This window comes from Ovis aries, chromosome 13 (genome assembly GCF_016772045.2).
Source record: "Ovis aries strain OAR_USU_Benz2616 breed Rambouillet chromosome 13, ARS-UI_Ramb_v3.0, whole genome shotgun sequence".
NCBI lineage: Eukaryota > Metazoa > Chordata > Mammalia > Artiodactyla > Bovidae > Ovis > Ovis aries.
Window position 1 is genome coordinate 58,105,114 of NC_056066.1, and position 14,730 is coordinate 58,119,843.

General features: G+C 50.8%; 1 protein-coding gene across 6 annotated transcripts in view; it reads right to left on the bottom strand.

The window, feature by feature from the left end:
• Positions 1-391: 391 nt before the first annotated feature.
• Positions 392-14,730, bottom strand: part of LOC132657564 (integumentary mucin C.1-like) — a 34,865-nt gene continuing 20,526 nt past the window's right edge. For 2 of the 6 annotated variants that reach the window (XM_060396978.1, XM_060396979.1), the window contains 3 exons: positions 5,362-5,545; positions 4,943-5,036; positions 392-4,772 (listed from right to left, as the gene is read on the bottom strand). In XM_060396978.1, the coding sequence (XP_060252961.1) occupies positions 1,760-3,100 (1,341 nt within the window). In that variant the 5' untranslated portion in view covers positions 3,101-4,772; positions 4,943-5,036; positions 5,362-5,545 and the 3' untranslated portion in view covers positions 392-1,759. Of the gene's footprint in view, positions 5,037-5,361; positions 5,806-9,248; positions 9,410-14,730 lie in introns of all 6 variants that reach the window. The other 4 variants (XM_060396977.1, XM_060396975.1, XM_060396976.1 and 1 more) reach the window with 3 other exon arrangements.

Consider the following 14,730-nt stretch of genomic DNA (forward strand, 5'->3'; position numbering starts at 1 on the left):
GACAGAGCAACTCTGTCCTTTCCTGGCATCCCCTCCACCACCCCCTCTGACCGATTCCATGTCTGAGCCACAAAAGCCAGTTCACATTCAGAGGATCTGAGGTTTTCCAAACACCCCTCTGGCCAGGAACTCCTTAAAGACCAGCCTGTGTCTCATTTCCCTTTTGGTCTCCCCACAGACAGGCCGGAGCAGAGGCAGGTGTCCGGCCTGGAGTCAGACAGACTGGGTTGAAATCCGCCCGCAGGCTGTGTGACATGGAGCAGGCCCCCTCACCTCTCTGAGCCTCCTGGGTCATGGGAGTCATAACCTCATAACCTCTGCCACTTGCCTGCCCCCAGCTGGTGCCCATGTTGCACTTGTCAGTACGGATTGGACGTCACTCTGGAAGGTACCTGCAGATGTTTATTTATCCTGGACCAATAGCCTCTTGGAGAAAGGAGGGGAAGGAGATGAGTGACATCTTGCCCACCGGCTGGGGTCCTTGGGGCCTGTGGTCTCAGTGAACTGGCAGGGCAATGCCCTCGAGGAGGGAGGGTGAAGCCGGGAAGGGGGCATGATGGTCCAGGGAAGAGAAATCCTAATCACAGCAGGCGCCGTAGACCTTGTGAGTGTCCCTCTTCTCCCAGTGACCCTGGTCCTCTCTTCAGGCTTCAGTTTCTTTTAATTAGTCAGATTATTTCTACCAACAGCCCTGGAGGTCAGGAGAAGTGAATTCCTATCACCACAGGCCCAGAGGGATTAGGTCCAGTCTGGCTGGAGTCATACAGCGTGAGCAGAGCAGAAGCCAGGCCCCTGAGTTCAGCTCGGCCCAGCACCCTGCAGGCTCCATGCCCACAGCCCCAAACTCTGGAGATGAGCTTAGCCAGTGCTGATCAAGAACCTGGCACCATGAAGAGCGGTGGGGCCAGGCAGACAGAGAATCAGGAGGGGGGCTCCCTGCCCTCACCCTCTCAGTCCAAGGTTGAGCAAGAGGATGATTGGTGATTGATGATTAAGAAGACTGGTTAGCTGTAAGAGGAGGGAGTCTTCCAAGAAGGAGACCCTGGAGTGAGGGGAGATTTGAGGCCCAGACTATGAGAAGGCAACAGACAGAGAGAGGTGGAAGAGAGCACTCCAGGCAGAGAGGGCAGCTAGTGCAAAGGCCCTGGGGTGGGTGGGCCCAACCTGCTGAGAGAAGGGAAGGAGGCCGGCATGGGGGAACATGAGTGACGAGTGGGGAATGTGCTGTTTGAGAGAAGGTCCACAGGGACCAATCACACAGACCTCCCAAGCTGCAAGGAGGAATTTGCATTTACCTCCAAGTGCCCTTGGAAGCCATTGGAGGATTGCAAGCCCAGCTGCAACACGGTGTGAGTCTCCAAGGACCAGAGTCTGATCTGCGCCAACCCAGGATGGAGACCACTCTCCCCCTAGGCTCTGCACATCCACCCCCCACACCACCCCCTGCCCACAACTAGGATCCCAGATGAGCCAGAGATGAGTCAGCTGGGCTCCAAGGCCTTCAGCTCATAGCTGGGATGGCGGGCTGAAGATTTGGGTGGTTTTATCTTTTCCAGCCTCTTCTTCACTGCCCCCATAGGATTTCAGCTCATCATAAATTCTGAAGGCCATTCATTCCTGTTCCATGTTCAGTTCAGTCATAACTCCAGTTCCTCAGCTGCTTTGTGGGCCCTGAGAGACTCAAATGAAATACTGGATGATGGTAATGATAATGGTGATGCTGATGATGAGGATGGTGGTGGAGGTGGTGGTGCTGCTGCTACTGATGGTGCTGATGATGGTGATGGTGGTGGTGGTGATGATGATGGTAGTGGTGGTTGTGGTGGTGGTAATGGTGGTGATGGTGATGGTGGTGATGGTGATGGTGGTAGTGATAATGGTGGTACTGGTGATGATGGTGGTGATGATGGCAATGGTGATGATGATGGTGGTGGTGATGGTGATGGTGGTGGTAGTGGTGATGATGGTGGTGGTGATGGTAGTGGTGGTGGTGGTGGTGGTGGTGGTGGTGATAATGGTGGTAGTGGTGGTGACGGTGGTGGTTAGTGGTGGTGGTGATGACGATGGTGATGGTGGTGGTAGTGGTGATAATGTTGATGGTGGTGGTGATGATGGCAGTGGTGATGGTGATGGTGGTGGTGGTGGTGATGATGGTGGTGATGGTGGTGATCGTGGTGGTGGTGGTGATGATGGTGGTGGTGGTGGTGGTGGTGGTGATGGTGGTCATAGTGGTGATGATGGTGATGGTGGTGGTGGTGGTGGTGATAGTGGTGGTGATGGTGGTGGTGATGGTGGTGGTGATGGTGGTGGTGGTGATAGTGGTGGTGATGGTGGTGGTGATGGTGGTGGTGATGGTGGTGGTGGTGATGGTGGTGGTGGTGGTGGTGGTGGTCATAGTGGTGATGATGGTGATGGTGGTGGTGGTGGTGATAGTGGTGGTGATGGTGGTGGTGGTGGTGGTGATAGTGGTGGTGATGGTGGTGGTGGTGGTGATGGTGGTCATAGTGGTGATGATGGTGATGGTGATGATGGTGGTGGTGATGGTGATGGTGGTGGTGATGGTGGTCATAGTGGTGATGATGGTGATGGTGATGATGATGGTGGTGATGGTGATGGTGGTGGTGATGGTGGTCATAGTGGTGATGATGGTGATGGTGGTGGTGGTGGTGGTGATAGTGGTGGTGATGGTGGTGGTGATGGTGGTGGTGATGGTGGTGGTGGTGATAGTGGTGGTGATGGTGGTGGTGGTGGTGATGATGGTGATGGTGGTGGTGGTGGTGATAGTGGTGATGATGGTGATGGTGGTGGTGGTGGTGATGGTGGTGGTGGTGATGGTGGTGGTGGTGGTGGTGATAGTGGTGGTGATGGTGGTGGTGATGGTGGTGGTGATGGTGGTGGTGGTGATGGTGGTGGTGGTGGTGGTGATAGTGGTGATGATGGTGATGGTGGTGGTGGTGGTGATAGTGGTGGTGATGGTGGTGGTGGTGGTGGTGATAGTGGTGGTGATGGTGGTGGTGGTGGTGATGGTGGTCATAGTGGTGATGATGGTGATGGTGATGATGGTGGTGGTGATGGTGATGGTGGTGGTGATGGTGGTCATAGTGGTGATGATGGTGATGGTGGTGGTGGTGGTGGTGATAGTGGTGGTGATGGTGGTGGTGGTGGTGATGGTGGTCGTAGTGGTGATGATGGTGATGGTGGTGGTGGTGATGATGGCAGTGGTGATGGTGATGGTGGTGGTGATGATGGTAGTAGTGGTGGTGGTGGTGGTGGTCGTGGTGGTAGTAGTGATGATGGTGGTGGTGACGGAGGTGGTAGAGGTGATGATGGTGGTGATAGTGGTGGTAGTGATGATGATGGTGATGGTGGTGGTGGTGGTGATGTGATGATGGTAAAGGTGGTGATGCTGGTTGCAACAATGATGATGATGAGAGTTTCAGTGTGGTGGCTATTCCTCTGCCCTGACCCCCATGACTGACTAGGGGCATCCAACCCTGCTTCTGTGTGTAGATGCTGGCTCTTAATGGTTTCCAGTTAACCCCCATTTCTGAAGTGATACCTTTCAAAGGGGCCAGAAATCTGCAACCAAAATCTGACTGACACCACCCCCCGCCTCAGGGGAGCCAGCCCGGTCACGCGATACACTCCAGGTTCCCCGGGGGATCCAGCTGAGGCTGGGCTCAAGCTGAGACCACACCCATGCTCAGCAACTTCCCCACCATCCTACAGCACTCTCCCCCTTTCCTCAGAGAGCAGCCCAAGCCCTACCTCAGGACCTGCTTCTGGGACCTGGGCCTGAAACAAACTCAGTGGAACATGGACACTTCTCATCTCACAAAACATGTTCCAGAACGGGAGTCCTCAGGCTTGGAAAAAGCCTCTGCTTCCTCTGCCTGCCCATCTCTGTGGCTGTGCGATCAGGGGCAGCCATCGGAGAAGGCCCGCTGACCAGTTGAGACCAAGGGGCCCATGAAGCCTAAATAGTCACTGTCTGGCTTTCACTGAAAAGTGATGGCTGATCCCCTGCTGCATACCCACACCTTCCCAGCTCTCTGATGAGGGAGAGAAGGGGCAAAGGGCAGTGACTGAGGACCTACTGTGCTCGGAGACTTTCATCAATGCTTTAATCCCCACACAGTTTCATGGAGGAGGCAATAATGTTATCCTCATTTTATAAATGAGGAAAGTGAGTCTCAAGAGTCAGGTTCTGAGCACAGGACTCTCTGGCTGGAAAATCTTTAAGGTTCTCTCACTTGACTGAGCAGATCATGGCAACAGGAGGCTGACTTTCACTTCAGGAGCCTCAGGGAGAGACACCCCACCCTACTCTCCCAGCCTGGGGAGAGGCCCTCTGCAAACTCTTGCCTGGGGAGGATGACTCATTTTTTAATCATGAAAACAGACTGGGTGTAAGGTGTTTGTCTGGGTCTAGCTGCACCCTGGGGGAGGGGCAGGGCCAGGAGATGGTGATGCTCCTGGGGCCTGAGGCTAGGGTCCTGGTCTGGCTGCTCTGTCCCCCTGCATCCTGCCACCCGAGCACCACTTCCCTCCCACCCAGACAGCCAGAGAGGTTTCTTCTCCAGGGTTTTCTGGTCCTTGGAGCAAAGTTGGCCTAGAGAAGCTCCTCGACACGACGAGCCTTGGCCAACCAGGGAGAGTGTCCACCCGGCTTCCTGCTGTGCTGGTCCTCTCCAATTGTGTGCCCACGGTGGCCACCTGATCTTCCCAACACGTGGCCTGGGCAGTGCTGCTCCCAGCTTCTACCCCTGGGTCTGAGAATAAATTCCTTGTGTAGTCTGCAAGGCTCTACACATAGGATTGCTAGATAAACTAGCAGATGTCCTGTTTAATTAGAATTTCAGATAAAGAATGAATATTTTTTAGTATAAGCTTGTCCCACACAATGGGGCTTCCCAGGTGATGCTAGTGGTAGAGAACTCACCTGCCAATGCAGGAGAAGCAAGAGACACGGATTTGATCCCCGGTCAGTGAGATCCCCTGGAGAACGGCATGGCAACCCACTCCAGTATTCTTGCCTGAAGAATCACAGGGTCGCAAAGAGTAAGACACAACTGAAGCAACTTAGCCTGTGCTATCTCATGTCCCATACAATATTTGGGATATACTTATATTTTTAAAATGTATTTGGCATTTATCCGAAATTCAAAGGTATTGTGCATCTTCTAGTTTTACTTGCTAAGTCTCAACCCTATTGCACACATCTCTAACAAACCCCTGCAGCATCTCTCCCCACCCCAACCCCATATCTGTTCTGGAACTTCCCGTGCTCCGCCCACCACCTGTGCACAGGCTGGTTCAGCCTCCCCCCACTTGGCTTCACTCTTGTTAAATTCCACTCACCCTTCAGACTTCAGCTGAAATGTTACTTCCCCCGAGCAGTCCAGCAGGCTTCCCGAGGAAACCAAGTTGCTGTCTTCTGCACACACATAGCTCTGCAGCCTCTCCACACCCTTCGCACATCTGTGCTTCATACATGGGGATGTGATGCTTGAACTCATGCCCAGATCTCTGACCAGACGTCCATCTGTACAGACAGGATCTTGTTGGCCTTGTTTGAGGCAGTTACCCTGGCATCTAGTATAGTGACAGACACTCAGTGAAAAGTGTGCAAAACACAGATGAACCAGGTGGAGGAGGTCAAGTGAAAGTCCACCCAGGTTCAGTGTCAGATTCTATTGTCACCTCGTCCTGCACAGGCACCATGGTTTTATGCCAGTGGGCAGCCCAGCACCCCTTCTTTGTATGGACAGTATCTCTGGGGCAGCAAACGTCTAAATAGCAGAGCTGGTTTGGGGAAATAGAAGGTGAAAATTCTGAATTACAACAAATTATGAATTACTGCAATGCATCATTTTTAAGTTTTCTTTTTCTGGCAGGAAAGAAAGATGCTTTTCCCAGAGTTAATTTGGAGGAACTGACGGGGCTTGAAAAACTGGCCAGCGCCAACTTTGTGTTCTTCTTCAAGAGCAACAGAGAGATGCTTGTGAAAATAACCATGAGAACAACCTTGGCTATGGCACTGTAAAAACATGTTTTCTCCTTTATCCAATGGTCCTGTAGTGTAGGGCTCAGAGATGAGGAAACCCCCCAAGACATGAAGCTAGGAAGTCTGAGAACTGATGAGAATCCAGTGCTAGAAACATCCTCTCTTCCAAGAAGCAGAGAGGAGAGAAAGAGCCCCAACATTCAACCTGGTGCCAGGGACCAGAGCCCAGCTCTGCACCTCCAAACAGGACAAACCCAGAGGCACGTCTACAGTGCAGCCTCCTGAGCATCAGGGGGCTGGTCCTCCCCTGAGGCTGCACATTCACACCTTGCCCGGCTTCTCCTCCTGCCTGTTCTTCTGTCCCCACTCATCACAGTCCCTCCTGGGAGCACTTTCCTAATAAATCTCGTTCACGTGTATCCCTCTCACCTAAACCCAGGTAGACGAAATGAAAGGTCAAGAACCTCCCTCTGCAATGCGGTCGTCACTAGGCACTCGTGGCTATTCACGCTTACATATAAATGACTCAGCATTGCATGAAACTAAATCTTGGGTTCTCAGCTGCACTACTGTGTGTGTGTGTGTGTGTGTGTGTGTGTGTTTTAGCTACTCAGTCATGTCCAACTCTTTGAGACCTTATGGGCTATAGCCGGTTAGTCTCCTCTGTCCATAGGATTCTCCAGACAAGAACGCTGGAGTGGGTAGCCATTTCCTTTTCCAGGGGATCTTCCCAAACCAGGGATTGAACCCAAGTCTCCTGCCTTGCAGGTGGATTCTTTACTATCTGAGCCACCAGGGAAGCCCCTAGCGGCACTACTACAAGCCGTCAATAGCCCCTCTGGCTGGTAGCAAGAGTGTCAGAGAAGAAAGAAGGGTTTCACTGTCAGAAGGTTCTATTGGGCAGCATCAGTCTAGCACTCGGGAAAGACGTCATGGGTGGGAGCGGGGAGGGGATGGTCAGCAGGATCTGTAGATGGAGACTGAAGCCAAAGAGACAGCCTGAGTTCCCAAATGCGCACAGCAAAGCACTGGTTGTCCCTGGTCATTCTGGACGCCTGGTCCATCCACAACACACCTTTCTCTGTGTGTGAGCTTGGAACTCCTGCTTGTTGCCAAGATAAAACAGACCACTGGATGCTCCGTGGAGAACCAGGAGGAAAGATGTATCATTTCCCCCTTCAGTCTGTCAGTCATATCATTAATATAGATGCGATGAATGAAGGCAACCTCTTTCTTGTTTGTTGCCTGTGAACTGCTCAAGTGCACACCCGCAAGCTGACAAGCAAGTGATAGCCCCCCACCCCATCTTCACCCTGCTGATGCTGTCAGTCATCACCCAGTCACAGCTCCAGCTTATGGATGATGGGCCAAGAGTTGGAGTCTCAGTGCTTGCTGATCTGTATCCAGCAGCAGTTAGAAGCCCGGGACCGGGGCCCAAGGCAAGCTGGACTCAGGTCAGCAGCTACGATGCCGTGGGCCGATCACTTGAAACCTTTGTGATTCACTTTCTACTTCTCCAATGCGGGAGAGGGAGTGGTTCTAGAAATCCCTGTGAGGATGATGAGATGAGATGATGCAAGGGAAATGGTCTCAGCACCTCATGCAACACAAGCCCTTAAGCAGTCACTGGTGTCAATATTGTTTAAATAAGGCAGATGCTCCACACATGGCCTCCACACATCCCCTCCCACTCCCCCCAAATTAGAAATATAACAATGTTACTTCGAATCAACATGTTCAAATCTTATAGATTTTCCCTCTACCCACTAGTTGCCAGTAGTGTCCTCTATTCAGTTGTGATGATCAAAACTGTCTCCAGACATTGTCCAATGGCCCTTGGAGGCCAAGCCACCCCTCACTGAGGAGCACTGTTGTAGACGATAGAAAGAAAAAAGGAAGGAAGCTCAGAAGAGAGGGAGAAGGTGCAATACTGCCTTCAAACACAAAACACATCTCCAAAGCGTTGTGTTGAGCAAAAAAAAAAAAAAAAAGAGCTAGACACAAAAAAAGTGCCCAGAATGTATGTGGTTCCACATACATGAAGTTCAAGAACAGGCAAAATTAACCAATGGTGATCCCATCAGAGCAGTCGTTATCTAGGGAAAGGTTGCTGCCAGATGGGTTCTGGGAGCTGCTTATACAGTGGACACACATGTACAAATTCATCAAGCTGTACAAATAAGAGTAATTAAGTTTATTCTAGGTTTGTTAGATCTCAGCTGGAAAGTACTTAAAAAATAGATGAGGAAGCCGTAGCCATCTGTCTCCTGGGGCCTCCTCGCCCTTCCCAAGCCCACCTCCTCGCAGAAAACCTAGGCATCAGTACCATCACCCCTCTCTGCTGCTCCTCCTCTCCCGCTTCCTCACTCCCATCTCCATCCAGACACAGCAGCTCAGGGCTCCCACAGACACGGGTCTCGCAGCAGAGAGTGGATCACTCTCTGGTCCACTCACATTGCAACTCAGGCTGCAGTTCTCTCCCAAGAACCTAACAATCCCTATAGAGCCCACCTTGGGGGCTCTATAGTTCCAATCTGCCCTCATTTTTCTTGTCTAGGGTTTTTTTTTTTCTTTTTTTACTCAACACAACTCTTTGTGTTTTGCGTTTGCATGTAGTATTGCAAATGCTACTTTGAGTCAACATGTTCAAGAGGAATTTTTCCTCTCATTTCATAGTTCCAGACCAGTCCACAGCTGACTCTGACCCTGGTGGGATCCAGTAGTGTTGGCAAAGCCCCAAGCTGTGGCCTGGGGGTTGGCAAGCAAGATGGGCCCTTTGTTTAAGGTCCTCTAGCAGAGTCTGGGATGAAGGGCAGATGGCTCTGTAACAAGACTCATCCTCCCTGGAACATGAAGGGATCCAACCACTGCACTTGGACGCCTGGAGCCACAGGAAGATGTGTATCCACAGGAGCCTGGGGTGGACAGAGTACCAGGAAGAGCTCCAGTTTACACTCCCATCACGTGGGCTTCCCTGGTGGCTCAGTGATAAAGAATCTGCCTGGCAGTGCAGGAGATGTACGAGATGTAGGTTCAATCCTTGGGTTGATTCCTGGATAGGGAAGATCCCCTGGAGGAGGAAATGGCAACCCACTCCAGTATTCCTTGCCTGGAAAATCTCATAGACAGAGGAGCCTGGAGGGCTACAGTCCATGGGGTCACAAAGAGTGGAACATGACTGAGCGACTGAGCATGCACACACCCTTCATTCAGCTGAGAGGAGTGGAGTCTGAGTCCATACCAGTCTCTGTAGGAGGCGGTGTGAAGGCAAAATCGGGACCCTCTCCAAGGTCGGGATGCAAACAGCCAGTGAGCACATGAAGAGATGCTCCATATCGTTAGTCATTAGGTTAATCCAAATCAAAGCCACAGTGAAATACCACTTTAATCCCACTAGGATGGCTAAAATCAGAAAAATGGACAAGAATATGTGTTAGTGACCATGTGGAGAAATCAGAACTCATATGCAGCACTGGTGGGAATGGAAAATAGTTCAACTGGTTTGTAAAACAGCGCAGTGATTCCTTAAAAAGTTAGACATAGGATTGCCACAGGGTCCAGGAACTCCACTTTCTAAGTAAGTATCCAAAAGAATTGAAACGGGGACTCAAACACGGATGTGTACACCGACAATTATAACTGCATTATGCATGATAGCCAAACGGTGGAAACAGCCTAAATGTCCATCAGAACAGAGAAGCAAAACGTAGTGAATATACACAATGGAATATTCTTCAGCCACAGAAGAGCTATGAAGTACCAACCAGGCTACATATGGAAGATCCTCAAGCACATGATGCCAAGTCAAAAAGCCAGCCACTGGAGACCACGTCGTGTGATTCCATGGATATGTCCTTGTGTTCAGTCGCTCAGTCATGTCCAACTCTTTGTGACCCAATGGACTGTAGCCCACCAGGCTCCTCTGTCTGTGGGGATTCTCCAGGCAAGGATCCTGGAGTGGGTTGCCATGCCCTCCTCCAGGGGATCTTCCCAACCCTGGAATCGAACCCAGGTGTCCCACATTGCAGGCGGACTCTTTACTGTCTAAGCCACCAGGGAAGCCTTCCATTGATGTGAAATGCCCCAAACTGGCAAATCCATAGTGACAGAAAGTAGATTAGTGGTGGCCAAGGGCTGGGGCGGGGAGAGGGAGAAATGGGGAGCGAGTGTCTTCATTTGGGAGTGATGAGAATGTCTGAGAATGTATTAGAGGTGGTGGTTATACAACATTGGGAATGTATGAAATGCTGCTGACTTGTAGGATTAAAATGGTTAATATTATATTATGTCTATTTTGCCTCTGTTTTTAAAAATCAATGAGATAATCCTTGTTCTGAGAAATCCCAGAGGAGGCCTACTATTTGGAAGGCAAGGACACATAAAAGCACATTATTCTGATTATTTATTGCTGAATAACAAATTCTCCAAAATCCAGAGACTTCAACCCACTTTACTTTGCATCAATTTATGGGTCAGAAACTTGGACAGGGCACAATGGAGATTAATTGTCTCTGCTCCACTATGTCCTGGGAGTCAGCTGAGAAGACTCAGACAGCCAGAGAGTCTTCTGGATGCCTCTTTACGCACCTGTCTGGGACCTGTGTGTGCATGCTCAATCACCCAGTCATGTCCGACCCTTTGTGACTTCATGGACTGTAGCCCGCCAGCCTCCTCTGTTCATGGGCTTCTCCAGGCAAGAATGCTGGAGCGGTTTGTCATTTCCTTCTCCAGGGGATCTTTCCAACCCAGGGATCAAACCCATGTCTCCTGCGGCTTCTGCATTGCCAGGTGGATTCTTTAACACTGAGCCACTTGGGAAGTCTGGCACGAAGGTCAGAGGGATTTGTAGGTTGTGCTCAGCAGTGACCCAGAACACCATCCCTGGACCATCCTATGTGACTTGGGCTTCCTCCCAGCATGGCAGCCTCAGAGCCTGGGCAAACCAGGCAGAAACACTCTAGACACTTTTAACCCACCATGTTGTCAGATAGAATCACTCCTGCCATATGCTATTGGTTGAGGCAGTTACAAACCCACCCACCTTCGAGGGAGGGAACATAGACCTTATCTCTCAGTGGGAAGAATGGCAGAGAATTTAGGGATGTGCATTGAAACCTCCACACCCATCACTAGGGTGTTAAATAACTCATGCTCATCTATATAATGAAATCTGGCTTCCCTGGTGGCTCAGTTGGGAAAGAATCCAATTGCAATTCAGTAGACCCGGGTTCGATCCAGGAATTGGTGATGGACACGGAGGCCTGGCGTTCATGGGGTCACAAAGAGTTGGACACGACTGAGCAACTGAAATGAACTGAACTGATCCCTGGGTTGGGAAGATCATCTGGAGAAGGAAATGGCAACCCATTCCAGTATTTTTGCCTGGGAAATCCCATGGACAGAGGAGCCTGGTGGGCTACAGTCCAAGGAATCGCAAAAGTCAAACACGACTAGCGACTAAACCACCACCACCATATAATGGAATACTAAGCACCTGTCAGAAAGAATGAGGCAGCTGCATGATGCGCTGATAAGGATGCTCATATGAGGCACGGATTTAAGTGAAAATAGGCAAGGGGTAGAGAAAAGTGCAAAGAAAAGGGGAATGTGGTTATAGTAATGGCTTATACACGTGCAGACTGTGAGGATGCACAGGAAATTAGTAACAGGCTTGTTTCTGGGGAGGCAAAATGAGGGCTGGGTGGAGACATATCATTTCACTTTCTATCATTTTGCACAATTTTTTTTTTTTACTAGGGCTTTCCTGGTGGCTCAGAGGCTAAAGCATCTGCCTCCAATGCGGGAGACCTGGGTTCATTCCCTGGGTCGGGAAGATCCCCTGGAGAAGGAAATGGCAACTCACTCCAGTATTCTTGCCTGGAGAATCCCATGGACTGAGGAGCCTGGTGGGCTGCAGTCCACGAGGTCACAAAGAGTCGGACACGAGTGAGTGACTTTACTTACTTACTTGCTTATGTGTCTATATCACCGATTCAAGGGGAATATTTATAAAAATTGAAAATAAAGGAATAAGTTAGGCAAGCACTGCTGTGGAAAGATGCCAAGGCATTGTTTTGAAATTCACTTGTTTTGCTTCATATGCATAGTACAATCACATTTATAGACAAAACAAAAGGATACACATATACACACTCACAATCATCCTCATGAAGGTCAGGAAAGACACGTACAAAACTGGAAGGAGAGACATAGGATTAGGTGGGGGTAAGACTGCTTCTTTTTACTCTCTTTGCTTCTGGATTTATCTTTTATAATAAGAATGTTTGAAAACTATTTATGAAGATGTTATAAGTAAAGTTGACAACTTTAGACAAGAGACTTCACCATACAGCATGATGTGTGTGAAGAAGGGAGCCAAGAACAGTAGAAGAATACAGGAGGGCAGCTGAAAGGATCTGGCAGTCAGGGAAGGCTTCCTGGAGAAGGAGGCATCTGAGCTCTCAGAGCCTACTGTCTCTCCCTGAGTCAATGGATGAACAGTCCTAGAGAGAGCCCCTCTTCTTGGTCTCACCTTCTTCTTGGTTTCTTCTTGGTCTCACCTGCTTAATCCAAGAGGAATAAGTCCTGGTAGGACCTACCTCACCCTCCTCTGTTCAATGCCATGAGCATGTGCTGGGCCAAGACGAAATAACTATAAGTGTGGGAGCCCCTGCTTCTCTTTTATCTCTTTTCCCTGAATTTTAAATTTGGATCAATTAATTAATAATCACCACTTTGAGCCAGTTATTGCTGAAACACTTTGTCTTAACTTAGAGAGGAGTACTATTATGATCAGGGTTCCAATTTTACAGATAGGAAAATGGAGGCACAGAGGGGTTAAGTGACTTGCCCGAGGTCACACAGCTGGAAAGTGGCAGAACTGGGATTCTGAACTCTCAAAGTCTGGCTCCTCAGTCCAGACCCTTATCCTCTCACTGGGCTCCCTGGCCTTTCAGGTGCTCTCTCTGCCCCCAGAAGCCTCCCAAGTCCCTCTTCATCCAGTAGGTTTCTCCCTCTCTCCTTTCCTCTGCCCCCATCTCCCTTCCCTCATTTCTGCAGCCAGAATGGCCTTAAGGAAGGTCAGCTTCCTTCACAGACACAGTGCATTTCAGCCAGCTCCAGTTGCTGAAGGCACCTCCTAAACTCTTTAAAATTTATTTGTCTAATTAAAAACCTCTCAGCAGCCCAACACACGGGAAGATTTCATATTTAACCAACACACACAGTCAACCCAACCTGTCTGGGCAGGGCAGTCCCATCCCAGGAGCATCACCCCCGCCAGGCCTTGGGAGGCCGGGGTGACTAGAACAGCCATCCTTGCCCACAGAGTCAGCGCCAGCCAGCTGCGTTTCCGGCCAGTGAACCTGCCGCTCAAAGCCCCCTTTTTAATTAGCTCCATATCTCAGGCGGCCGGAGCACGTGGGCAAACTTCTGTCTGACTTCACTGTGAAGCCCAAGCACATCCCAGTTTGCTTTCTAAGAATAGAAGCGGGGCTGGGGGAGGGAGGAGGCTGGGATCTAAAAATGAATTTGCAACCCAGAGCAAAACAACCCAGCCGAGGAGAGGGGAGAGAAAGCAGCACACATGCCCGCAGCCCGGCCCGGTGGGGGCTGTCTGCTGCCATCCCGGGTGTGAATCGCGGGCCTGGCAGTCTGCCCAACTGTCTGGCAGGGACGGGGGTGGGGGGCGGCGCGGCTCATGCCAGGAGCAGGCAGCTGGGGACACCCATGGGAGTCTGGATGTTTTCTGGGCTGCTTGGTTTTCCCCAGTAGACAGCAGTGACTCACGGGCTTGCAGGCTGGGCTCGAGGGTTCAGGAGAGCCCCAGATGTCGCATGAGGTTTCAGGCACTCAGAAGCCAGATGCCTGGGGGGTAAGGGGTGAGATTCCACCATCAGGGATACTCTCACCCCGGTTGGGCTCCACTTAGGAATTGATGGGGATGGCAAATTTACCTGCGAAACATAACAAAATCAGTAACACCAAGAATAATAATAACAGTTCCTATTTATTGAGATTTCACCCTGCCCATCACTGCTCTAAACACTTAGCCTGAAAAAGCTGATGTGAGCCTCATGACAACCGCATGGGGGATGAGCTACTCTTGACCCCCTTCTACTAATGAAGAAACTGAGGCCTGGGAGTTTGTCTCATGTCCAAGGTTGGTCACACGCTCAGGAAAAGGTACCCAAGGATCGGAACCCAGGTGAGCCTCAGGTGTGGCCCGGGCCCTTCATGTCTCAGCAGCAGCATCTCACTCCTACCCTGAGCGATGCTGCCCCAGCCCAGAGGGCACTGCTGTAGGCCAAGGACCACCAGAGTCTGACGACTGTCAGGGAGATGCTGCTGCTGAGATGTGAAGGGCCTGGGCCACGCCTGAGGCTCACCTGTGTTCCGATCCCTGGGTACCTTTTCATGAGCGTGTGACCTTGGATGTGGGACAAACACCCAGGCCTCAGTTTCTTCATCAGTAGAAGGGGGTCAAGAGTAGCTCATCCCCAGTGAGGCTGTCAGGGATCCCTGGACCCAGCACTAAGTAAAAGACTACACAGAGGGGTTCTTCCCTTCCCGTTGTCTCTCGTCTTTTCTAGTGAAATCCCTTACGGAAACACTCTCCATGGGGTGCTGCTTGTGGCTTGTGCTGAACACCACCCCCACCCAGCCCTTACTAGGCTCCCTCCGGGACCAAGAGAGCAGGCTAGCACCCCCTAGATGTTGATGAC